The sequence below is a fragment of the Notamacropus eugenii genome, chromosome 2 (genome assembly GCF_028372415.1).
Source record: "Notamacropus eugenii isolate mMacEug1 chromosome 2, mMacEug1.pri_v2, whole genome shotgun sequence".
NCBI lineage: Eukaryota > Metazoa > Chordata > Mammalia > Diprotodontia > Macropodidae > Notamacropus > Notamacropus eugenii.
In genome coordinates this window covers 268556750-268584012 of record NC_092873.1, presented here as the reverse complement: position 1 = coordinate 268584012, position 27263 = coordinate 268556750, and the positions used below count along the sequence as shown (strand labels likewise).

The 27263-nt window shown below is 41.8% G+C and overlaps 1 protein-coding gene across 3 annotated transcripts in view; it reads left to right on the top strand.

Annotated features, from left to right (window-relative positions):
• The window catches only part of BCAR3 (BCAR3 adaptor protein, NSP family member), a 166036-nt gene that overhangs the window by 131616 nt on the left and 7157 nt on the right, over positions 1–27263 (top strand). For all 3 annotated transcript variants that reach the window (XM_072644034.1, XM_072644036.1, XM_072644035.1), the window contains 5 exons: positions 646–1088; positions 6552–6655; positions 8855–9507; positions 22815–22930; positions 25204–25375. In XM_072644034.1, coding sequence (XP_072500135.1) covers positions 646–1088; positions 6552–6655; positions 8855–9507; positions 22815–22930; positions 25204–25375 — 1488 coding nt within the window. The remainder of the gene's footprint in view (positions 1–645; positions 1089–6551; positions 6656–8854; positions 9508–22814; positions 22931–25203; positions 25376–27263) is intronic.

Sequence of the window (27263 nt, the reverse complement as noted above, 5' to 3'; positions counted from 1 at the left end):
GAACAACTTTGAAAGGAATATGTAGAATTTATATTATATAGTTTTTATTATACTTCTTCCTCTCCAGAAGCAAGCAGCTTGAAATAGAGATTTCAGAGTTTGATATACAGTTCACTTTTTGTGTCCTGCTGATTATTTGGAAGTGCTTTCTTTTTGGGGGTGATCAGAATAAAAAAATTAAATTACCTTTAAAAAAAAGAAAATGATGATGATCTATATGGTAATTCTCATTTACCTAGATTATTTATTTAGCTAAAATGCCCCTATTCCATGACCCTGGTAGATAAAACTGGATTTACATTTAGTAGACACTGGAAAGTCAAGAGAGCTTGGGGAGCAGAGAAAGAGAAGGAAGGAGACAATTTTGCTGATGATACATATAAAAGATAAATCTTGAGAGGAAAAGTTATCAGATAACATTACCTTCTTGTTCTATCCCCCAAAAGTTTATTTGTCTACTATAATATGAATTTTATATTCTAGTAGTCTACCATTTTGGGGGAAAAAAGAAGTGGAAAGCACAAAAGAAAATTTTAGCATCACCAGCAGTTTTTTCTGAAGAAACGTGGGTCGTTAATGATAATAATATGGTATGTAAGATTGACTCTCTCTGGTTTCTGTCTCCTGTGTGATTTTACCCTGAAGGTATCAGAGAGTCTTGTGCAGCGAGATGGAGACTTCTTGGTGCGGGATTCTCTCTCTAGCCCTGGAAACTTCGTCTTGACCTGTCAGTGGAAGAATACAGCTCAGCATTTCAAGATCAGTAAGACAGTTCTCCGTCTCAATGAAGCCTACTGCCGTATCCAGTATCAGTTTGATCAGGAAAGTTTTGACACCATCCCAGGCTTGGTCAGGTGCTACGTGGGGAATCGCCGACCAATATCCCAGCAGAGTGGGGTTGTTATTTTTCAGCCCATCAACAGAACTGTGCCACTGAGATGTCTGGAGGAAAGGTATGGCACTTCTCCTACCCGATCAAAGGAATACAGCCTCTCAGAGGGAAAAACAGAAACCACAAAAAGACTGAGTCTCAACATGTGCAGTATGCCATCTCGAGAACAGAGTTTGGCCAGAGGAAATCTTCTAAGGTAAGTCAGATCAAGCCCATAGAGAGAGATTAAGAGCTTAAGTTGCTAAAAGTACAGGATGTTCAGTTAAATTCAATTCAAAAAACATTAAATATTGGCTCTCTATAAGGCCCTTTGCTTGACCCTGGGGATATGGTCCCAAGACCCAAACAGCTCCTCCCCCAAGGAACTTAGATTCTCTTAGGATACATACAACACATGTACAGTTCATAGGGCTAGAATGAACCTCAGAAGCCACTGAGAGTTCAATCCCTTCATTTTATAAATGTGTAAACTGAAGACCCAGGAAATTAAGTGATTTGACAAAGGTCACACAGGTAGTCCTTGTCTGAGATAGGATTTCAACACAAGTTCTCCAGAGCCAACACTCTTTCCACTACACTAATAGAGGTAAGTAAAAAAAGCAATGCATATGCTAATTAATACAAGATAATTTAAAGATGGAGAGAGCATTAGAAATGGAGAGGGGTGAATGAGCAAAGACCCATTTAGGAGTTAACACTCCCTGCCTAGAAGCTTCCAGATGTGGATAGGTAAAAAGTTATACACCCTGGCTTGGGCCTTCCAAGGGAGTGGCATGGCATGAGTAAAATACAGAGATAAGAAAGTCTAGAAATGTTCACGAGATAGTGAATAAATGAATATGTCTTGGATGTAGGGTTCTCTTAAGGGAATCTGGAATGGTAGGTCGGGCAGGAATATGGAAGGTCTTAAATTCTAAGCTAAGGAACTGAAATTTTGTCCTATGGCCGCTGCAGAGTTATTAAACGTTTTTGAGTAGTGACATGATCAAAGTTATGTTTTAGGATTATAATTCTGCAGGCAAGGAGGCATCATTGTAGAGTGGGTGGTGAGCCATCTTTAGACTCACAAAGACCTGGGTTCGAGTCTCAACCCTTATAGATGCCAGCTGTGGGATGCTGGGCAAGTCATTTTACTTCACATTGCTTGGGGCAGCTCTCTATAAGGCATAGAGAAGATGCCAGTCTACATTCCTTAGAGGAGTTTTGTTATTCAGGAATTTCCTATACCAGTCCCTATCCGCGTCTTAATCTTCTGGCAGCTAGGTGGTGCAGTGAATAGAACGCCAGGCCTGAAGTCAGGAAGGGCTAAGTTCAAATACTAGCTGTGTGAACTTGGGCAAATCACTTAACCCTGTTTGCCTCAGTTTCCTCATCTGTAAAATGAGCTGGAAAAGGAAATAGCAAACCACTCCAGTATCTTTGCTAAGAAAATCCATATATGGGGTCATGATGAGTTAGACAGAACTGAAAAATGATTAAACACACAATCTTCTGGTGGTGTGCAGCAGAGTGGTTAGGAGGAAAGAGAGCCTATACACAAACTAATCTTCCCTACATATCCTACTGATTTGCTCAGTCTCAGAATATCCCTTGTTCTTTCCTACTTTTAGTCTTTGTTCATGCATTTCCACCTTCTACAACACCCAATCCAACCCTGTCTGAGTAGCCAAATCCTACTTATCTCTTCCCCCTCCACTTAGTAGTACTTTATTTTTTCCAATTTCACACAAGGATAGTTTTCAACATCCACTTTTACAAGATTTTGAGTTCCAAACCAACTTGTCCTTTAAAAAACCCAAACCAAGTCTCATCTTCTGCAAAGCTTTCTTTCGCTACCACCTGGCTAAAGGATTGCCTCCTTCTGGTGTCCTGATATGAGGTGATAAGGCTGATGGTCAAGGTGGAAATGGAAAAGAAGAAGTGAAAGGTGCTGGGAAAGAAGACTGAGTAGGATGTGGTAACAAACTGGATACAGAGGAGAAGTCAGGTAGCTGAGGATACCAGGGACATGGGTGCACCCACTAATAGTTTTTGGGTAGTTTAGAAGGAACAGTGAGTAGTTACTTTTAGGGTATATTGAATTAAAGGGAATGGTGAGGCACCCAATTGGAAACAACCACTATATGGTTGGAAATTGGGTCTTGAGAGTCTGGAGGATTTACTAGGGCAGGGTGTACAAATAAGGAAGAATGGATGAGATCTCTAAGGAAGACCTGAGGGCCCCGGATTAAACTTTGAGAAGTTTCAGAGGGTTCCGGAAGAGGACCTGATAGCATAATAGTTTTCAAGCTTAAGGAGACTTGAATGGTCATCTAATCCGTTTCACTTATTGTACAGATGAGAAAATTATATAAAGTTGACTGTCCCAAGGCCACACAAGAAATGGACAGACCTGGGGTTTTATGATTCCAGAGGCAGTATCTTTTCTACTGTGCCATGCTGCCTCTTAAAAGAAAAGAGAAAGGAATAGTTAGAGGAGCAGGAGAAGAAAAATAACTGCATTAAATTTATGTTCTCCACTCCATAGTCAAGTATTGGATGGCACAGCTATCTCATCTTCTAGTTGGATAATACTGGCCTTTCTGAAAATTAAAGAAACCTTGAATTTATCATCTGCTTCCTCTTCAGTTGGGGAAAAATTGAATCCAGAGAGGTTAATTGGCTTTTCCAAAGTTCCATTGCTTTTCAATTTAAAAATATTCCTAGTACCTTGTTCCCTAGTTTTATGTTGTTCCTTTACTTCAGTCTATTTCAAATGACTTTTTCTTTAAGTTAGGGGAAAACTTCATCAGAGCTGACAAGTAAACATCAAGAATTTGGAGCCTGGATTTGCATGGCAAAATATAAGCATCAGGGAATAGTACAAATAGATAATAGATTCACGTGATACCTGAAACCTAGTTGAACGCAGCCAACTCTGGGATAAAGACAAGTTTGAGTGTTTGTGATTGGTGTAGGGAGAGTAGAACTGAGAGTGAGAAATTCCCTTTTGTGTAGTGATGAGATTAAAGATGCCAGTCATTGTAAAGGATTTCAAGAATCAAGAAATCAGCATATGTAAGAGATGGAATGGACATTGGGGGACCATTGATACCCACCCACACCTGATCAAGAATCCTCTCCACAATGCACCCTGAGTGGCCCTCCAGATTTTGCTTAAAAACCTCTAGGGAGAAAGAACCCACTACATTTTCAGCCCAGTTCCCACTGTGATAACTATTCTTTTCTTTCTTCGTGAGACAATCAAAGTTAAGTGACTTGCCCAGGGTCACACAGCTAGTAAGTGTCAAGTGTCTGAGCCTGGATTTGAACTCAGGTCCTCCTGACTCCAGGATAGGTGCTCTATCCACTGTGCCACCTAGTTGCCCTGCAATAACTCTAATTATGAGGAAGATTATCTTATATTAAACAAAAATCTTCCCTTCTGTGATATCCACCTTTTTCTGTCTACTGTGGCCAAGTAGACAGAATAAATGTAATCTTTCTTTCACATGGTAACCCTTCAGATATTTGAACGTAGCTCCCTCCTTTCATCATGACACCCTCTTCCCCAAGTCATCTTTTCTCTAAGCTAAACTTCTCCAATTTTTTCAGCTGATCCTTAGATGACATGGACTCAGGGACCTTTGGGCTTCCTCCAGGTTGTCAACATCCTTCCTAATTCATGATGCCCACAACTGTATATGATACTCCAGAAATGGTCTGACTAGGGCAGAGTACAGTAGGACTCTCACCTCCCTTGTTGTGGACAGTGTACTTTTCAGACAAATTGTACTGATGGTGTTATTCCATTGTGGACTATATTACTGATCTTGAAACCCATTAACACCCACAGACAACAGGTATTTTAAGGCACTCCTCCCCCGAGTTCTAATCCTGCTACTATTTATAGCCTCTGGGCAAGGTCATATAAACTCTCCAGACCTCAGTTTCTTTGTCTGTAAAATGGCAGGGATGGGTGCTGGTCTGTAAGATCCCTGTAAACTCTAAATTCTGTGATCTTAGGAGTTAGGGTCTGGAGGTGTCAATAAAGGTGTGTGTGTGTGTGTCTGTGTGTGTGTGTCTGTGTGTGTGTGTGTGTGTGTGTGTCTGTATCTGTGTGTGTCCGTGTCTGTGGGTATGCCTGCCTCTCTGTGTGTGTATATGTGTGTATGTGTTGGGGAGTGTTGGGTTTTGAACCTGGTAGGAAAATTCTGTAGGTGGTGGCATCTTGTCCCATTGTGAACTATTGCTTAGGAGTAGTGCATGAACTCCAGATAGTGCCCAAGACTTCCTCCCTGCATAGTCCCTGGCAGCCTGCAGCATGTGACAGTGTCCAGAGCCAATGATTGGCATTCATATTGTCAGGTTACATGCCAGACCCTGTTCCGGGATGGGACAGGATGGTGGGGCTCAGCTGTCCTGTCTGCAGTGATTGCTTTGCTCCGGAGTTAGAGTATCACTTTACTGAAACTATTTCCCTTTGGAGATTACTCTCTGCCCCCGCTTATCATTGAGGAGTTGCTGGTTTTGAGGAATGTCTCTGTTGTTGAAGGGTTGGGGATTTTTTTTTCTTTGAGGCTTACAAAGGTAGGAAAAAAAAAAAGGACTTCCCTCCTCCTTCCTGAGCGCTCCAGGGCCACAATTCAGGAATGTTCAGAGCCGGTGGCATTCAATTACAATTTGGCTGGGAGTAGCTTTGCAAGATGTAGCTTTGCGGCCCCTCTTTTGATTTAGAGGAATTGTTTCTGGTTTGTGTAAGAAGAGGAAGCCAAGGTGGCACAGCTCCTAGGGCCCTAACTAAGCCTTCAATGGACCTTGCATTGCCTGCTGTCAGCTAGCTAGGGGAAAGAGCAATGATTCTGGAGGAAGCGGACCTGGGTTCAAATCCTGCCCTTCTGGTGCTTACTACTGGCATTGACTGTGGTCAAATCACTGAGCCTCAGTTTCTAGAGTTCTAGAAGACCTTTGATGTTCCTTGCAACTCTGGTTGTTTCTAGTTCCTTTTAATTCCTAGTCCCTGTGATGCCATACTGGTACCAGAGAGTCACCCTAAAAAAAAAAATCTTCCCCATGCTTTCACTCAGTGATCGGAAGAGTCCCCTGTCAATGAGCATGAGCAAACCAGGGAGGTTTCTGCCATGACTTTTACCTCTTTTTAAATTACTTTTCCTTTTTTTAATCTCTGGGATACTGAGATTTGCACTGAAAATGGCCCAGGAACAGCTTTGAAACTCGTAACTCAGTAGTAGCAGTTGTTGACACAGGGAAACTGCTGTGAAAATTGCATGTTAGTTAAAACAAGTCATTTGCCCCAAGTCTGCAAGTAATTTTAGGCTTTGTTGAAATGGTACATAGTAGTTAGCTTGATTTTCCTGGGAGTATCCTGAAACTTCCCCCTCAGCCCCAATTCAACATGATGGGACAGGTTGGATGAGCAGATGCACTCACACGAGCATTTCAGTAGAGCTGTCCTATCTTCCCTGGGGTTGAGTGGCTAAAGAGGGCACATGTAACAATTGATCACTTGTCCTTCTTTTGTTTTCTTCTTCAGATCGGCAGATTTCACACTGCTAACCAGAGTGCTGCTCTTCCTGCTGATTTATTTTTTTAATTATGATGTTGTGTGGTTTTGTCTTTTGTGACATGTTTCTCTACCTTCCTTTGTGTCTCTCTTCAGAAATAAAGAAAAAAGTGGGAGCCAGCCTGCATGCCTGGATCACATGCAGGATAAAAGGTCCTTGTCCCTCAAGGCCCACCAGTCAGAAAGTTACCTGCCAATTGGTATGTCCTCAGGAATTCAGACACAAAGGGGGACCACGAGTCAATCTTTCCACTCCCTTTCTTGGTTGGCACAATAGAAGTGGTGATAAAAATGGGAAAGGAAGGAATTAGCCTTTATATAGTGCTTGCTAGGTGCCAGGCTCTGTGTTAGAGCTTCACAATGACTATCTCATTTTATCTTCACAACAATCCCATGAGGTCAGTGCTGTTGTTATTCCTATTTTACAGATGAAGAACCTGAGGCAAACGGAGGGTAAGTGATTTGCTCAAGGTCACACATATAGTGAGTGTCGGAAGCTAGGTTTGAACTCACATCTTCCTGGCTCCAGGTCCAACACTCTTATCTACTGGTGCCACCAGCTTCCTTTAAATAAATTCACCCTTAAATAATAGTATTTCAGTTCAGTTGAACATTTTAAAGTGCCTGCTACATGCAAGGCAATATACTTAAAAGTTTACGAACATTATCTTTACAGCTGCCCCCAAAGAAGTAGGTAGAAGAGCAGACTTATTCTATAGCCGTGTTTTATCGCTGTGGAGACTGAGTTTCGAGTAGCATACAGCTATTAAGAGGAGCTGGGATTTGAACCCAGATGCCCAATTTTCTTGTCTGCTCTTTCCATTCCATAAAGTTGTATCCATCCATTATAAGGATGAGCATTTTTAGATTGAATTAGTCGATTCTGATGGATGTCTGATGGCCTTTACAGGAAGTAAATTTCTCTGAATCCCCTTTTGCCATCCCCCCATTAATCTGCATTTTTATGTGTGTTATTCTGAAGGAGCCAAGAGCAGAAAGTGTTTAAAGGGGCTGGATGTGTTAAAGCTTTGATGAGAACATCAGCCATTTCTTTATCTTAGGACAGTCACCCAAATAGAGTAAGGTGTTCCCCTTTTCGTGGCATCATCTCTTTGCGGGTTGCATAATACCTACTGTGTTTGGAAGCGTAAGAGCACTGTATGTAGCATGATGGATAGCGTGACCTGGAATCACCGAGATTACACCTAGATTGGAGTTCTGCCTCTAATGCTCAGTACTCATCTGACCATTCTGATTCTCAGTATCCTCACCTATGAAATGGGGATGATGATAACACCATTCTTACAGGACTGTTGTGAGGCTCAGATGGGATAATTAGTAGATGTAAAATGCTTTGAAGTCCCTAAAGGGGAATATAAGCATGCACTAATGTTATATAGAAACAAGAGGAAGTGGGTATGAGGAAATGATGAATCAGGAGAAAATATAGTAGGCAGCTAGGTAGTTAATGAACTTGGCACCAGGAAGATCTGATTTTAAAACCTGCCTTAGTTTTGTGATCCTGGGCAAATCGCATTACCTCTTTTGGCCTCAGTTTTCTAATTCATAAACTGGGGGTACTAATACTTCAAAGGGTTGTTGTGAGGATCATTAAATGAGATAATGTGTGTAATGTGTTTTTGCCAACCTTAAAGCACTGTACAGATGTTAGCCACTATAGGTGAGCAGATGAAAATATTTGGGGTTCACTTTTCACAGAGCTAAGCTTGGGAGGAACCAAAGGTCTCTTTCCCAAACTTTCCCAGATGTACTCTATTGCTACTTTTCCACCTCTCTTCTCTATGCCCCTCTTTATGGGTAGCTAGGCTTTGATGGTGACTGAGAGCCACTAAGGCTGGTGCCTGCAAACTGCTTCTGTTTATGAAAGATCAACTTCCATTGATATATTCCATATTGGGTGGAATAATCCATTTGACTGGATTAACTTCATGTAAGTGGGAAGACAGGGTGTTGTTAAAAGGATTCTCAAGTGACATTAGAAGATAGCAGACAACAGGCATTAGCATTGGGCGATGGCCCCCAGAAATGGGATATTTTGCTGGCTGGCTTATTCATTGAAATATTATTTTTCTTTCTGGGGATGAGGACAGGGGTTCTCTGGAAATGAACATGGAAATGTAAATAAAGCACAATCACGGGATCATGGATTTAGGAAAGGATCTTAGAGGTTGTTCAGTCCAGCCCTCTCATTTTACAAATGAGGAAGCTGAGGTAGGAATTTGAACTGATCTTTTTAACTCCTAAGTGTAGAACCTTATATATCATACTGTCTCTTTCATGATGAGTTGGCTAGGAAGGGGGAAGTGCTTTAAAGTGAGTTTTTTTTTTTTTCCTTTTCATAAAACTGGGCTCTTTTGACCCTCCTTTTTTAATTCTAGGTTCTAAACTGCCACCTCAATCCTCTGGGGTAGACACAAGCCCCTGTCCAAATTCCCCAGTGTTCAGGACAGGCAGCGAGCCAACACTCAGCCCTACAGTGGTGCGGAGGGTTTCCTTGGAAGCACAGATCCCTGGGGAAGCCTTGAGAGGATCGGACAGCCAGCTGTATCCCAAACCTCCACCTAAACCCAGCAAAGTGCCTTTCCTAAAGCCACCCCATTCTCCTTCCACTTGGCACAACTTTGAGGCAAACTATTGTGAACTCAATCCTGCCTTTTCCCCTGGCTTCTGTGGGACAAAGCAGGCTCTGTGTCCCCAGAGTGGCTGTGGGGAACCTCTGACAGCCAAGGAGAACGGGGCCCTTTCACACCGAAACTCTGGCACCAACTATCTGATCCTAGACGACGACACTCCAAGGCCTTCTCGGGCTGTGTTGGCTGCCCAGATGGAGAAGGGACAGGAGGGTGGCGGGGTGTTTGTGACACCTTTTCTGGAGACAGTCTCTTCATTCAGGCCCAATGATTTTGAATCCAAACTCCTCCCTCCTGAAAATAAGCCTCTGGAAACATCGATGTTGAAACGTGCCAAGGAGTTGTTCACCAATAATGATCCCAAGGTTATCGCCAAGCACATGCTGAAGATGGACTGCAAGGTAAATACTTGGGTCTTTTAAAACAAGAAGGGGGAATTTTTCCCCCTTCTTGAGACAAAAAAGACCTTTCTATATTTTCAGCTTAGCCACACCTTTCTTTCTAAGTGGTTTGCTTATGAAAAATTTCTGAAATGACTGAGATGCCATGAGTATAGGATTGATCACAGGGGTGAGAGGTCAGAGCAGTCTTTCCCTCTTGGAAGGAAGCTTGTGGACCTTACCCTGGACAGTTCTATTGGCAGGTTGGTAGAAGAACCCAGGGATGAAACTGTGGCCAAGGATACACCTCACACCCTCTAGTGGTATTAGAGAACTAACACTGGAGGTCTCCTCGGGCTGGTTGTTATTTTTGTAGATTTTTAGAGCTGAAAGGCACCACAGGGATCATCTAGCTCAGGAATCCTTAACTTTTGTTGTGCTTTAGATCCCTTAGGCATTATTCTTCTCCGAACAATATTTTTAAAAGTATAAAACACATGAGATTACAAAAAAACTGATATTAAAATAGTTATTGAAATATATTTAAACACACACACACACACACACACACATCCCCCCCCCCCCCCCCCCCCAACAAACTCCTGTATCCCTAGGTTAAGAAGCTGTGTTCTAAAGTCCAGCCTATATGTCACCTCTTCCAGGAAGCCCCTTCTGCTCTCTCCAGTCAGCAATGACTTTTTGCCCTGTGTATCTCAAGAACACTTGGTGTTTGCACTTCTCTTATGAGCTTTCTATACAGTATTTTATTCCACAGTCATACAGGTACATGAGCTACCACCTCACTAGACTCTAGGTTCACTGAAGGCAGAAACTATGTCTTGCTTAAACCTCGTATCTCACTCATTGATATTATTGACCTCTGTACACTGTGCATTCTATTTGTTGCATTGAGTCATTCTGAAAGGGCATTTCTAGGAAGTTTATGTCTCAACCCTGGGCTTGAGCCCAGCCCTGCCACCAGTAGTGATCTCTAGATAAAGAAGCTAGTAACTAAATAGCTATGCAGACCATTTAAGAAACTGGACCTATTTACGACCCAGTGGAGATAATTAGTTTCAAATGTCACATTGTTACAAATTTGTAAAAGTCAGCTTTCCTTTTCTGGGGTTATAAATCATCGCCACCATTGTTCAACATCCATGGCAGTCCCCATCATGGGTGGGGTAGGGGGACAGCCACTAACTCGAGATTGCTAGGCAACATAAAAAGATGTGATAAGGACTTAGGTTTTTTTCATCCTTTTAAAGTCAAAATATATACCAGTGTTTGTTTTGGTTCTGTTTTTTATTGGCACATACTCTGCCAATGAAAACTGGTGCTTAGACCCTGAGCAGGGATGCTGGTTTGGGAGCAGAATGGAAGTCCTAGCCTGGAAGCCATTGTCTCCAGCTTTTGGGCATCTAGGTTTTTGCGCTTATGCTTTGTTTTGTTTTTTAACGGCTCGGACCTGTGAGGTTGCCCATGCCATTAGCGAATGAAAGATGCTTATCCCATGATCAGACTGTGAGAAGAGGGGGTTGGATGAGTCGGGGAGCGGGATTAGATGGTAATAGTAATTGACGTAATATAGCACATTAGAGTTGGCAGAGCAGAGGTCCACACTAATCCTTTGAAGCAGCAGTTACTGGTGCTATTATCCTCTTCTTTCAGATGAGGCTCAGGCTGAAATGACTCACCCATGGTCACACAGCTAGCAAGTTTCAGGAGCAAAATTGGAACCTTGGGTCTTCCTGACTCCAAGTCCAACACTTTAGATGAGGTGTGAGCAACCTGTGGCCCTCTAGATCCTCAAATGTGGTCCCTTGACTGAATCCAAACTTCACAGAACAAATCCCCTTAATAAAATGGTTTATTCTGTAAAGCTTGCCCTCAATCCAAAGGTCACACCCAAGGACCTAGAAGGCCACACAGGGCCTTGAGGCTGCAGGTTCCCAACGCCTGCTTTAGGGGTCAAAACAACTGAGGTTTTTTTTCCCCCCATATGATTTGTTTTATAGACTTGGATTAATACCACTGGTAGTTATTACTGGTGGTCAATTTGAGTGCCCAAAGTCACTTGAATGTGAGTAAAATTCTGTTTGGCCTGTTGGGAGGCTAAATGGGATCCACCACCAGTTAAGAGGAACATGCTTTGTCAATTTTAAAATACTGTATAAATGCCTGTTACTCTTATTGTTGTTCATATAATTGTTACGGTCATTACCTTGAGTAATGATGATACCTCAGGCAGTGGCATTGTATCCCCTCAGGATCGGGACTATAATGTGCTCCTAGGCATCTAAGGTTTCCATCTAGCTTATGCCGTCCCTGTAGGAGCAGTAGGAAAGAAGGACAATTCCTTCCTCAGGGGACCACGCACAGGCTAGCTTTCCTGTGACTGGTAACACCATTGCCACCTTATGTGACATGCTAAAGAGTCAGGTAGAGACGGGAAAAACTGAAAGCATCTTGTTCATTTGAAGCAGCTGTGAAATCATCTCTCTGTTTCTGGGGCTAAATTATTTCTCAGTTGTGATGATAAGCAAGCCGCCATTCCCTTTTTCTGGTACATTTAGTCTTCCTGGCCATACCTCTTGGCAGCATCGTACATGCCAGTTTCATGTGTGGAACACCTAGGAAAGGAGCATATCTAATCCATGTATCACTTTCTGGGCACTCCAATAGCCTGACAGGATGGTGGCGAGGGTTATAGATGGGGTGGTAGCCATGGTTACCATGGTCTCTATTCCTGCCTGATGCAGAGCCAGGCTTGGTTCTAAGTCATTCTTTCTCATGGGCTGTCACAGAAATCTGAGAGGCACAGTCGATTCTCCCACTTGTGCCTTTGCCATTTTAAGTTGCCAGGGAGCTCATTCATTCTCTAGACATGTAGTAGTTTAGGCACAGGGGTCTCTGCCTCTCTTCCCTGGCTGATCTACAGCGTGACCACAATTCACTATTAATTCCCCTTGCCCTTATGCTGGAAATTTCCTTTGAAATGAAAAGATTGCTTTTTCTTTCTCCTCCCTTCCTCCCTCAAACATAAAAAAGAAAGAAAGCAGGATTTCAGAAAGAGAAAGGAGGTAGAGCAGAAAGCAGCCAAAGTGGCAAGGTGAGCCCTGGGAACATCTGGCCTCCACATGTTCTGTACTGGGGAGGACATGGTGCCCCTCACAGACCTTGGCCTTTCTTTTTCTGTTCTCAGAGCAGTGAAAAAAGTGAAGGGGAGAAAGCTCTGTTCATTCTCATATTCTCATAGCCAGAAGACATAACTTCTCATTTTGCAGATGAGGAAACAGTCCAGAGGAAAGACTGCATAACTTGCCTGTAGTTACACAGTGGTAATAAGTGGCAGACACTTGAACCCAGGACCTCTGAATCTGAACTCTAAGCTGTTACCTAGTATGTCAGGATGCTTAAGAAGCTCTGCTACCTCTTGAGAGGTAAGGGCTTTGCAAACAAAAGGCATAAATTACATTATTTGCACAGTGAGAGCATATTAATGACCATTAAGCAGAGAAGATTAATGATAATGACTATAGAGGAAAACAAAGTCTAATCTTCTGTCAGTTTCCAATTAAACCTCTCTGTAGCTTCTTTGATAAATGGCCATCCAGGCTTCACTTAAAGACTTCTTGTTAGGGGGAACCTATTGTCTCCCAAGGCAAGCCATTCCCATTTAGGGTAGCTCTATTTGTCAGCAAATTTTTCCTTATGTTAAGCCCAAATATATATGCCTCTCTGAAACTTCTACCAATTAGAGCTATTAGAGTATTTGTAAGATGCCTGGCCCTCTTCACTTATACCCTTATTTTGAGTGCTAGAAAGTAATAGTGACTGGACCATCTACTAAACAAATGTCTATCTTGAATATTGCCTGCTAAAACTGGAGAAAAACCATCTGTGTACTTTAGGCAAAGTTTGAAAATTAAATCCATCAAACATCATTCTAGAGCACCTATTTTTATGCTGGTCACCAAAGACACAACAATGGATAAACCTGACCTTAGATTAATCCGTTCTCTGGACCTTAGATTCCTCATCTGTAGAATAAGTGTTTTAGATTTCCAGTCTTCTGGTCCCAAATCATTTTATTCAATGGTACAGTTTCAAAGAAACTTATTTTAAGTTAAGGAAATAAGGCATCTATATGCATATATAATTCTTATATAAAATAGGATATTTTTAAATACACAGGAAAAGTCAGAGTGTTCAAAAGATTCAGAGAGAGGGGTCACTTGTGACAGTAAGGATTAGAAAAGGTTTCATGGAGGAGGCATCAGGACTGGTTCTTAAAGATCAGGAAAGAATGTCAATAAGTAATGGTGGGGTGGAAGGGAATCCATTCCAGGCCTACTGAATGGAGTAAACAATGGTACAGAACCAGGAGAGGGCAGGATGAAACTGGGAAATAGTTTAGCTGGAAGACAGAACAATCAACCAAGCAATCAATGAGCGCCACATATGTGCACCTATTGTGCCAGGCCTTTGGAATACAAATCACAAGATGGCAGCTCCTGTTCTCAAAAAGATTTTATTTTATTGGAGATAGTGTGATCTAAAAGTATATACAGAATACTGGGGCCAGGTGGTGGGAATCAGAAAAGCTTCTCAGGTAGAAGAGATTGTGCAATCTAAATGCTGAAAGAATGGATTTTGTAAGCCAGAATTGAGGAGGGGAAAGATTCCAAGCATGGGAGACAGCCAATGCAAAAGCATGGGGAATGGAGTACCATAAGTGAGAAATAGGACAGTCCATTTGGTTGGACCATATAGAGGAGAATAATGTATAATAAATCTGGAGAATTATGTTGGGACCAGGTGGTAAAGGGCTTTAAAATCCAAACAAAAGAATTTGTCTTTTCTCCTAGAGGTAATAGGGGCCCACTGGAGTGAACTGAATTAAGGGAGTAACCTTAAGGGAAATCACTTGGGCATCTCAGTGGAGGATGGATTAGAGTGGGGAAAGACTTGAGGCAGATGCCAATTTGGAGACCACTGAAGTAGTCTAGGACAGGGCTTCTTAAACTTTTTCCACTCGTGACCCCTTTTCACATTTTTACAGCATTTGCCAGTATTTCATGGCATGACCACACGCGCAGTGCAAAGTGCACATGCTTTGTGTTCAGAACTGAGGCTGCAGGGAAGTTACTCGATGCAGCATGAGCAAGTGCTGCCAGAAACACCTTGGATTCATGACACATTTGATTTTAAATTAACTTTTAGTTGTTGCATGTTCAGAAACCTTTTACTGTTGCCAAATAATATGGGGTTTCGACCTACAGTTTAAGAAGTGCTGGTCTAGGAGAAGAGATAGTAGGGCTTGAATTTAGATGGTGGCTATGAGAGTGGTATGAAAGAGAGATGAGAGAAAGATGTGAAAGGCCAGAAAGGTAGATGGAAGCCATACCGCTGTGGGTCTTGAATACTGTAGTAAAGCAATTGTATTTTGTGGGGAAAGCAGTTAGGTGCCACAGGTTTTTGAGCAGTAGACTGATATGATAGCTCTATTCATTAAGAAGATAACCTTGGTCCCCAAGAGACCATAAAAATGGGAAAGGGTCCCACGTGTACAAAAATATTTATAGCAGCCTTCTTTGTGGTGGCCAAAAACTGGAAATCAAGGGGACGCCCATCAATTGGGGAATGGCTGAATAAATTATGGTATATGAATGTAATGGAATACTATTGTGCTATAAGAAATGATGAACAGGAAGACTTCAGAGAGGCCTGGAAAGACGTATATGAACTGATGCTGAGCGAAAGGAGCAGAACCAGGAGAAGTTTGTGCACAGCAACGACCACAGTGTGCAAGAGTTTTTTCTGGTAGACTTGTAACTTCATTGCAATGCAAGGACTTAAAAAAAATTCCCAGTGGTCTTTTAAGGCAAAATGCTTTCCACATCCATGGATCTATGGAATTCAATTGCAAAATGTAGCAGATCATTTTTTGTGTGTGTATTGTGTTTTGGTTTGTTAGATGATATCTCCCATTCATTTTAATTCTACACAGCATGACTATAGTGAAAATGTATTTAATAGAAATGTATATGTAGAACCTATATAAAATTATATGCCATCTTGGGGAGGGAGGGAAAAATAATAATCTAAGTTATATGGTAGTGATTGTTGAACACTGAAAATAAATAAAATTAATTTTAAATAAAGAAGATAACCTTGGGCACACTGTGAATGATGGATTGGAATAGGAAGAGAGAGAAGGCAGGGAAACCTATTAGGGGGCTAGTATAATACTGGATCATTATTGGTAAGAGATGGTGAAGGACCAAACTTGGGTGATGGCAGTGGAAACAGAAAGGGCTAGATTTAAGAGATTTCCATGACTTAACTGCTCATAGGACATGAGAAGGTAGGTTCAGAAAGAGTTTGGGGATTTTGAGCCTACGTAACTAGGGAAGTGATGGGGAAGTAAAGAAAAAGGCTCAGTTTTGAGAGGTGAGATGAAAAATTCTTTTTGAAATGTTTTAAGTTTGAAATGTCAGATACCCATTTGGAAATGTCCAGCAGACAGTTGGAAATCATCTCCAAAAGACAGTTGGAGTCATCTCCAAAGCTTTAAGTGGCTAAGGCTGCCAAGAGGAGAGTAAAGCAAGAGCCTGGAGTGAAGCGCAGAGGTGGGAGCACTGTTAGACTCCTACTCTAAGGGAACGGGAGAAGGAGAAAGCAGCTGTGAAAATAGAGAAGGATCTATGAGGAAAACCAGACATGGCAACATCATGAAAGGCATGGGAAAAGAGGGGATCAAGTGGGAATGGTCAGAGGGTGGTAGTCAGCAGTGCCAAACATTTCAGCTCTGGGGCGGCCAGCATCCTGCGTGTTATGATCCACTAGAGAGTCTTTGAGGCTCCACTGTTTTACACACACACACACACACACACACACACACACACACACACACACACACGTATATATATGAAATCACAAGGTGAATACTTTGATGCCAATTAGAGAGTGAGATGTGCATTTATAAAAAGTGTGCCTCATCGTTCCTCCCGCTGCTGTTTATGGCCAGGGCTTCTGTCCATCTTATCTCGCCCCAGTCCCAGCTTTCCATTATCTGCAATTTAATCTTATTCTGGATTAATTCCTGGATCTTGCTCTTTTTTGTCACTTTTTTCAGTCATGTCCATCTTTGCATGACCACTTGTGAAGTTTTCTTGGCAGAGATCCTGGAGTGGTTTGCCATTTTCTTTGCCAGCTCATTTTACAGATGAGAAAACTGAGGCAAACAGTTATGTGACTTACCCAGGGTCACCAAGCTAGTTCAAGTTCAGCCAGATTGGAATTTAGGAAGATGAGTTTTACTGACTGTATCCACGATGCCACCCTGCTGCCTAGATCTTGTTCTATGAACCCCTAAAAGCCAACCCTACTCTCTCTCCTCTGAGTCACTCAAACCCTCAAGATATATAATCACAGGATTAACCATTAAGTAGCAGCTTGGGGTAAAAGAACTAGTACCTGCTACAAACCCACTGAACACAAAACCTTCTTTTAGGATCAAACATGGGAGCTTTTCTTTCTTTCAGAGAAGGCAGTGGTGCTTTGAGTCTGATTGTGAGCATAGGTTCCAGTGGCTTCAGCTTTTTGGGTTCCATTTCTAGTTCAGTTAACTCCAATTCAGCAAGCATTTATTATTATGGCACTTTGCTAGGCACCAACACAAAAACAAAGCCAGAGAGTTCCTGCTCTCAAAAGGCTTACTATCTGCTGGGGAAAAACATGGAATTTTTTCTCATTGGTACAAGGCTCTCCTCATTGGTGAAGATGGATTACTCAGTCCTCCAGGCCTGAGTGAGGGGCCAAGGGTGCAGAGAGCTTGAAGAGATATCCTAGAGTTTTGGCTTCCGAATTTTAAAGAGAATACTCTTGGCTTGAGAGTCTCTTCAAAGAGAGTTCCCTGAAGGGAGAGAAAGGCAATGTAGTTGCCTGTCTTCTCTCTCAGGAAGGCAAGGAACATTGAGTAATCAGTCTCCAAAAATGAGGTTTTTGAGATTTGCAATATATATTTTTGAGCCCCTGGTTTCAAACATATAAATAGCTTAGGTACAGAAAAAATATATACAAAGGTATCTAGTGCAATCATTCAGTTGACATTTCTTATTCTCCTTGACCTCTCTGCAGTCTTTAACACTGTTGGTCATTTTCTCCTTGATAATCTCCTCTCTATAGGTTTCAGAGACACCATTCTGTCCTGTCTGACCACTCCTCTGTCTCCTTGGCTGGATCTTCATCCAGATCACACCCTCTCAATATAGGTGTTCGTAAAGGTTTTGTCTTGGGCTCTTCTCTCTTCTCCCTCTAGTCTACTTCATTTGATGATCTCATCAGCTCCCCATGAATTTAATCACCATCTCTTTGCTGATGATTCTGAAGTCTATCTATCTGGCTCTAATATTTCTGCTGATCTCCAGACTCATCTCTAATTGCCTTTCAAATATCTTGAACTGGATGTCCAGTAGGAAACATTCCCCAAACAGAACTCATTATCTTTCCCTCTAAGCCTTCCCCCAATTGCAAACTTCTCTATTACTGCCAAGGTTACCACCATCCTCCCAGTCTCCTTGGCTTTCAACCTAGGTTTTATCCTTGACTTTACATGATCTCTCGCCCTTCCATATCCAGTCTGTTCTCGCAGCCTGTCTATTTCACCTCTGCCTCATCTCTCAAATTCTCTTCTCTCCTCTGAGCCTGCCAAGTGCCAAGCTTTGATTACTTCATGCTTGGACTATTGCAAGAGCCTGCTGGTGACTTTGCCTGCCTCAAGCTTCTCCCCACTCAAATCTATCCTCCATTCAGCCACCAGAGTGATTTTCCTAAAGGGAAGGTCTGACCATGTCAGCTCCACTCAGCAAACTCCAGTGATTTCCCTTTCACTTCCATGATTAAATATTTGGCATTCAAAGCCCTTCCTGACCTAGGTCCCTCTTACTTTAACAGTCTTCTTACACCTTATTCCCTACTACATACTCTTTGATCCAGTGACGCTGATCTCCTTCCAAATACAAGACTCTCTGTCTCTTGACTCCAGGCATTTTCTCTGGCGGTCCCCATGCTTTCAGTGCTCTTCCTTTTCATCTCAACTACTGCCTGCCTGGGCTTCCTTCAAGCCCCAGCTAATCATCATTTACAGGAAGCCTTTCCCAACCTCTCTAAATTCTAGCACTTTCCCTTTTATTTCCTATTTGGCTTGTATTTAGCTTGTACATCTTTGTTGTCTCCCCAATTGGATTGTGAGCTCTTTGTGGTCAGGGGCTGCCTTTTGCCTCTTTTTGTATCCCTAGTACTTAGCACAATGCCTGCCACATAGTAGGCGTTTAATAAATGTTTATTGCATACCAAGTATTTATCTAACGTTTTCTATTTGTCAAATATTATTCTAGATTGGAGACACAATGACAAAAAGTGGAACAATCCCCACCTTCAAAGTAGTTTAGTGAAACCAGGGTCTTGCCTTTATGCTGGTTAAAAGCACCCTTGGAAGTCCTTTTAACCATATGTTTTATGTGTATGCGTGTGTGTGTGTGTGTATATATGTATATAATTACATGTATAGTTATATATAATACATATTTATATATGATCTGTGGTTTAAGTATTATAGCTTTAAAATTATGAAGTGCTACATTTTTTAAAAAAATGAACTATTGTTACAGTGTTTGGGGATACTGTGAAAATAAGAAAGTATAGTGAAAGTGTTTGGGGAAAGGGAGGCTAGTGGGGGATGGGCAGAACCTATGAAAAATTCTGCTCACACCCATGTCCAGAACTGCCCTTTTTATCCTGTCAGCATCCTTTTACCCATTTCTTCAGCAAGATGTGAGAAGACAAAATAAAAACAACTTTCCAGTTGTGAGGGGGGGTGGTAATTAATGTTTGAAAAATGCCATTGAAGTATTTAAGTATTATTTTTCCACTGCTGATGCCAGAAAGTATAATTAGTTTTTCAAAGGAAACAGTCGTGATTCCTCAAGTGCCTGAAACTTCTCTCAAATGTACTTCATAATTGGAGGGCTCCGTGGCTTCCTTGTTTGCTCTGCTTTTTTCCTGTGCCCCTTCCTGCTGTCAGATGGGTTGCTCTTTGATCATCTATCACTTCTCACCCCCAGGAGAAATACCACTTCCCAGGCTTTGAGTGGCACACCAGGGTTCCCTGTTCTACCACTTGGGGCTGCTTTTTACTTGGTTTATATGGGTCAGGGCCTCACAAATGTATTGATCTTTACTCTATATGTGGGTTAATGGGAGAAATGGTAAGAGGTCAGTTGAGATCCAAGGTTACTCCTCATTTAGAGCCCCTGATGCCCAGCCAAGTTCCTGCTATAACCAGATCAGTGAACCCTTGATCCCTTGGGACCTTTTCAGTATCTCTGATTTTTTTTTTAATCAGAATTATGTAAATCACAGATTTAGAGTTGGAAGGAACCTCCTCAGCTGTGTAACATAATCTAACGTCCTTACTTCACAGATGAGGAAACTGAGGTTCAGAGAGGTTAAATAATTAGCAAAATTGGTATAATTAGCAGATCTAGGATTCAACCCAGATCCTCCATTCCAGCAGATTCAGAAGCTATACTATAACTACACTATATTTCAGAAGCTATACTGCAGACACATGGTTTCTTGGTTAATGGTGTGTGTAAATGTGAATCCAGAGACACAGAACTACGAGTTCAGTACCTTCAGCTGCTTCTTGAGGGTTTCCTGGTTCCTGGTTTTTGTATCTTCGTGACCAGGCACAGAATAGCTTTTTACTAAGTGCTTATTTGAACTGAATCAAGGGGCAACTTCTCTGTTCTTGGTGCCCCTCATCCTCAGTTTTTCAGTCAGCTGCCAGGTGTTGTCCTGTCACTGGGTAGAAACTTTGACATTTAGGAAAAGGACAAGGGGGCATCAGGTGTGTTACATAGTTTAGACTTGCAGTCAAGAAGACAGTATTGGGTTCGAATCCCTCCATGGACACTAGCTATGGAAACAAAGGCAATTCCATATTTCTGAGGCTCAGCTTCCTAAAATGGGTGTGACCCAGTGATCCAGATGTGAGACGCAAGGAAGCTTTGTGTGAACTTTAAAGTGCCTCTAAATGTCAGCTATAATCATTACTTAGTCTTTTCACTGAAAATAGAGGTTCTTTACTTGTGAATACATTTTGTTGTGATTTTTTTTAACTTAAAACATACCAAGAATTTTTTATTTTTTTATTTTTATTCCATCATAGTTCATGATGACTAAAGGAAATCACATAAAGGTATTGGGCTTAACAGAGATTACAGATTCCAGCTTTCAAAACACATGGGAAAATCTGGGTTGTTTCCAGCAGCTCTGGTGCAAATAGGCCATGATAAATGCCGAGAGAGGCACCTTCCTACCATGGCCAGAGATATAAATCTGAGCTCGTGAATTGTGGCAGGACTCCTTCTCCTGTGCATTAACAATTCCCAGTGCACAGCCATGCTATGTTGACTGTTGTCATTAAGGCAATTATTGCCTCTCTAGTTGTCAATTTATTGACATTTATTAAGCAAGCATTTATTAAGTGCCTACTATGGTAAGTGACAGGGATACAAATAAAACAGTCCTTGCCTTCAAGGAGCTTATGTTCTAGTAGGGGAAATATCAGTTATGAATGTAAGTAGACTCAAAATATTTACAAGGTAATTTCAGAGTAGGGTGGGTGATGGGAGGAGATACTTACAACCAGGATGAATCAGGTGGTTCTTGCGCTGAGTTCTGAAGGAAGCTAGGAATTCTGAAAGTCCAATAGTCCTTGAGAATTGGTCTTATTTTGTATATGGGGGATTGTAGTTGTATGTCTAGTTCTTCATGGCCCCCATTTGGGGTTTTCTTGGCAGAAGTAACTGGAGTGGTTTGCCATTTCCTTTTCCAGCTCATTTTACAGATAAGGAAACAGAGGCAAATAGAGTTAAGTGATTTGCCCAGGATCACACACCTAGTGTCTGAGGCTACATTTGAACTCATGAAGATGAGTCTTCTTGATTCCAGGCCCAGTGCTCTGTCCACTGTGCCACCTAGCTGCCTCTGTATGGGGGATACTAAGGCCTAGAGCCCCAAAGAATAGAAGGCCACATAGATGAACTCATCATTTTTGTGCCTGGACTTTCCACTGAATTCCCATGTATTTATTTTCTTTGAATACCCAGTGGTTCCTTTGCTGAACCAAATAAGGCCAACATTAATAACAGAGGCCAAGCTCCCAGATGTTATGTTTTGCAGCCCATTATGTATCCAGAAGAGGCATCTTAGAAGGCTGCTAAAAAAGGACAAGATGGAGTCCAGCATCCTGTTTGATCATGATTCCTTTCCACAGTAATTATGAGTGTGTAGCTGATACTTCTCTCTTCTTCAGCATATTGCGGTGGATCTCACGGCTTGGCATGGCTCATCCCTCTCCTTAAAAGTGACATAGAATGAGCATTCCCATAAGTAAAAGTCCCAGTAAGAGAACAAACAGGTCTTTGATTAGATGACCTCTAACAGGTTCCATTCAGCTCTACATCTAAGATGCTAGGATGCTTCAATCTCACATTTCACACCTGTTTGGCAAGCATCCAGTGTTGAAGCCCTAATCATTTCCATAGTTAAAGGGGCTAGCTACAGATTTCAAGTGAAGCATCGTTAAGTTTTGTGAGAACTGGAGTGGCAAAGGTTATAGGAGAGGGAAACTTGGGAATTAACATTTCATTCTTTCAGTAAATTGGTGGACACACACACACACACACACACACCTGCCAGCAATAGTAAAATATTACAACAGGTCTGTAGGATACTTTTGACATGAGCTTAAATAACTCAAATGTTTCTTTGGTTGGAAATTCTTGCAAACTCTGGACACCAAACAACTTGATCCCTTTTGCCCCTTTTTCCCCCGTGTTTAATTTTCCAGTGTTGACATCACTGTATAACATATCCCAATTGCCTCATCCTGGGTCATCTCCAGTCATCCTGATGAATATCTGGTCACTGGATTCAGATGGCTCTGGAGGAGAAGTGAGGCTGGTGACCTGCACAGCCCTCCCCCACTCAAAGCAAAGTCAAGTGCAAGTCATGTCATTACTTCTCGGATGGCATGGTCTTTGGCAATGAAGGACAAACACACACACACACACACACACACACACACACACACACACACACACACACACACGTACGTTTTTAGATAAGGGTAGTACTCTTAGAATACATTTGAGTGTGCCTGTTTTTCTGTAGCTCTTTCTACACACACTAGATTTGCATCATGGTCAAGCCAACTTCCCAAATTAATATATTTAAGCTTTTCTCCTTGACAGGTTGCTAGGATACTAGAAGTCTCTGAAGAAATGAGGAGGATCATGGGAGTAAACTCAGGTCTGGAACTCATTACCTTGCCTTATGGACACCAACTGCGTCTAGACATCATTGAAAGGTAAACGTTCCTTGTCATTTTTCATTTCAGTCCTCTGACCCTTGACTGTCAGGCAGTTAGAAGATGACACTATCCCTCTCATTTATCAGGAAACCACATTTAGAAAGAAAAAACTAGATCATGTATCCCCACACAGTGGGGACAGCATTACTCGAAACAAAGGAGGTGTTTAATAGTTGTCTACCTTGAGAGAGATATCAGTCTTTGTCATGTTGTGAACCTAGGTTTTTTCTTTGAAGACATTTGCAAGAGGACATTTCCTGGACATTAACAAAGATAATCTGGAGAGGAAGTCTCAGAGATCATAGTTATGTTTAGATCACTGCTATGGGGGGAAATGGAGGGAGAAAAGCACTCTCTGTATGCAGCTGGTAGTATGGCTGGCCCATAAATGTGATAGGAGTCAATAATCATGGTCTTGGTGAAGATTCTGGGAGTTTTCCAAACATACTGTAGATAGAGGGTTCCTAGTTCTTCACACCTCTTAAACCCTGGCCTTTTTTTCATCATAAAGGCCTTTGTCCATTTGAAAGGCAAATAGATTCAAGAATAAATGGTGGGAGCTTGTGAGGAAGGATAAAAGAAGTCTGTTAGGAAAAGACAGTCTCATTTTGTTCTGAACAGTAATTTGCTATGAAAGGACTAAAGTTTTGTGGAATGAATGTAGAAGCAGGTGACAGCAAGTGCTCTGGGCTTAAGCTCATGGGTTCCTACTTCCATTGAAAGCATTATTTGTAACAAGCAGGAAGTCTTCTACGGGGATCTATACCCCAGTTTACCAGAACATTCCACCGGTGGTGCTGGAAGTTCCCAAGTTCCTCTAGCCTCTCTTTATCTTCACAAAAGCTGTCCCTTGTGCTTGGAATTGGTTCTTCCACATCTCAGCCTTTTTGAAGTCCTTCTCCCTGCTCCATCCCCCTAAGCTACATGTGAGTTTTCTTTCCTTCCGAAAATTTCCTCAACAACCCTTTGGATCTTTTATGTTTTCCCTTGTTACATTCTGGGGTTTTTTTTATCCTAACTAGGTGTATGTTATTACCCTCTTAGGCTGCATTCCTTCATGTTCCCCATTTTTCATGTATCCCCAGCACAAATTTTGCTTGAAACTCAGGAGGTGCTTAATAAATGTTCAACTGTTGAAGCATGAACTTAAGTCATATTAAACGCCTTACAATGTGAACACAAAAAATTTAGGAAATGAGAGGAAATAAGTGCCATCAAATTTAGAAGTAAGGGACTTCTCCCCTTGGAACACAGGCCTATCTTTTAAATTTCAACATTCTACTGATGTTTATGTCTAAGTCACGGAACACTAGTCTCAGAAAAATTAAAAATGCCCATCACTCAAGATGGTAGTATAGAAGGCACATGTTGGATCTGAATTAGCTGTGACATGGAGCAGATAAGAAAATTTGAAGAACTGGTATAAAGGATCTCATCAAAGAAAGATAAGATGGACCGGTCACTGGACAAGAGGGAGGGATAACTGACAGGTGGCCCTTGCATTCCAGTGGAGTCCTTGGGGTGTTAGGAGAAAGTGAGGAAGTCGAAGTCTCCCCAACAAATTGCGTGGAGTCACCCTCTTCACCCCCGTTGTGAAATAAGGAGGGAACATAAGTCAGGGCTGGGCTCACATGGGCTCCAGTTCACATTTCTGAAGGGATTGCCCCACAGATGGATTTGCATATTTGAGGAATTATAACTCCTGGTTTTTCAGGTGCTTTAAACATACACACAGAGGAACTTTGACATTTTTACTATGTGCCAAGCACTGCACTAAGCACTTTATAATGATTATCTCACCAACAACCTTGGAGGTAGGTGCTGTTATTATTCCCATTTTACAGAGGAGGAAACTCAGTCAAACAAGTTAAATGACTTGCCTAGGGTCAGACAGCTAGTGAGTGTGTAAGACCATATTCAGACTCAGTTCAAGCAGGTACTACTGCTTTGTTGGTTTGGTTGGTTTTTTTGTCTTTGTATGCCTAAATATCTCGTACAAAGGTAGATGCTTAAAATATCTGCTAAGTGAATGACTTCTATCTCCAATTTACAAATGAGGAAACTGAGGCTCAGCAAGATTAAATGACTTGTCTATGGTCTACCCAGCTGCCTACCAAGTGCTTGAAGCCTGGGCCTCCTGACATTTGGCCCACTGGAGAACAGCTTTGAGCAATGCAACAGTGTGGTCCTCGACATTCACTTAATGGGTTTGCCCTTGGCTGCACTATACTTGACTTCATTGTCAGAGTGACTTCACATCTTCCTTCCAGACACAGTACCATGGCCATTGGCATAGCGGTGGATATCCTGGGATGCACAGGTAGTTTGGAGGAGAGAGCAGCAACCCTCCATAAGATCATTCAGGTGGCTGTGGAATTGAAGGACTCCATGGGGGACCTGTATGCCTTCTCCGCCATCATGAAAGCCTTGGAAATGCCACAAGTAAGTGATCGTTTGCCTTCTGTGGCCTCCAAGGTGGAGATCATATTTTTTCAACAGGTGTGTCAGCCAGGCAAATCTCTTAACTGTTTTATTCAATAAGTAAATTGAATTGAACCATGATAAAAGCTGCCTTTGATTACAAGGGCAGCTGAAAGTATTGTGCAAAGTACTTTCTGTTTTTAAAACAGTGGATAATTGCTGACAGTCAGCAAGTGCCTCTGATGTACAATGAGGAGTGTCATCCAAAAGGAAAAAAAGTCAATGTTTTTTGTGAGAAACCAATTAGGATGGTATGCCATGCTGTAGCTTGTTTTTGCCAAAAACAACATATTTCTTTCGGGATCTTTGCATGTGTTGACAGTGAAGTTTGTTTTTTTTTAACTCTATGAAGTCTAGAACATTGGGAAGTGTTTCTGAGGGACAGTGAATTGATTACATATGAATAACCTGCTGAAAGCATCTCATTTAAAATTTACAAACTTTTAGGAAGTGTCTAAGAATACATGAGAATCTTTACCAATTCAATTCTACATTTATTTACTGCCTACTCTTTATGACACTGCAGGCATAAGGGACACAGGAGATGTGACCTGACCAGCTCTAAGGGAAAGAGATCCTTTGCAATGTTGGATGGGTACTGGAGAATCAGGGAAGGCTTAGGAGAAGAGATGGACCTTGAGTTGTTCTCTGAAAGAATGGAAGAACTTAAATACAGAATTAGGGATAGGAGTGGGGATTCCAAACATAGAAGATAGGAAATATGATAGCATGGGTAGGATGAGAATGGGGATAGAAGAAGAGGGAATGACAGACCTAAGAACAAAGTACATGGATAAAATTCTGTAGTATTTATTAAACACCTGAGGTTGGCAAGGCCCTTAAGCTGGAGTTAGAGTATGAATGCTAGAAATTGGAAATTAATACTATATTAGAAACTGGGGAGCCACTGATTTGTTTTTTAATAGAATAAGGGAATAACCACATTAGTACCCTAGGAGGATTCTCAGTAGCAGTGTGGCAGATGGATGGGTGGAAAGAGATTAAAGGAAGGGAAGAACAATTAAGAGGCTACTTGTAATGGAGGTGACAAAAGATGAGAGCCTGCATGAGGATGATTGCAGTGGACAGGAAAGAGAGGGATGTGAGTGTTTTTAGAAGCAGATTCAACAAGATTTGTGACATGGGGAGTAAGCAATTAGGAAAGAGCCAAAGATGACATCAAATTTCTATTCCAACAACAGTGGTGGTGGTGCCATCAATAGAAGAACTAGGTAGATTAAGGAGAAAGGAGTTCACTTTGAGTTGCTAACTAGATATCCAAGTGGAGATGGCCAAGACAGTCTGAGGTATGGTATTGTAGAGGTTGGGGGTATAAAAAGATATGCCCCCAGTACAAAAATGAAGTACTTTCCAAGAGACAATGATTAAAGCTGTGGGAGATGACCAAGAAGACCAACCCTGGTTGGGCCCAGGACACTGATGTTACAATGAGAAGAACAGAGATATGGGGTTAAGTCCAAGCTTTGACACTTAAAAGCTGTATGACCTCATGAACAAGTCCATGAGTTTTTCAGGGCCCACCTTCTTCATCTATAAAGTGATAAAGCTGAACTAAGTGATCTCTGAGGTCTCCTCTAGTTCTGCGATTCTGTGAAACCAAAAGTAGTAAGAAAGGTAGGAGTAGAATCTGACAGTGCAATGTCCTGTGGAATGGACACATGTCAAATGCCATGTATATTTGGAATTCCTATCTTGTCAACTTTTCTCTTTATCTTGAGGACAGTATCACATCTAAGTCATTCTGCCAGTCAGATCTCTATACCTAGTTCAGTTGATTGGAGCAATCATACTTAATGAAGCCAAAGTTGTTTTGTGCCCCTCCCCAAGT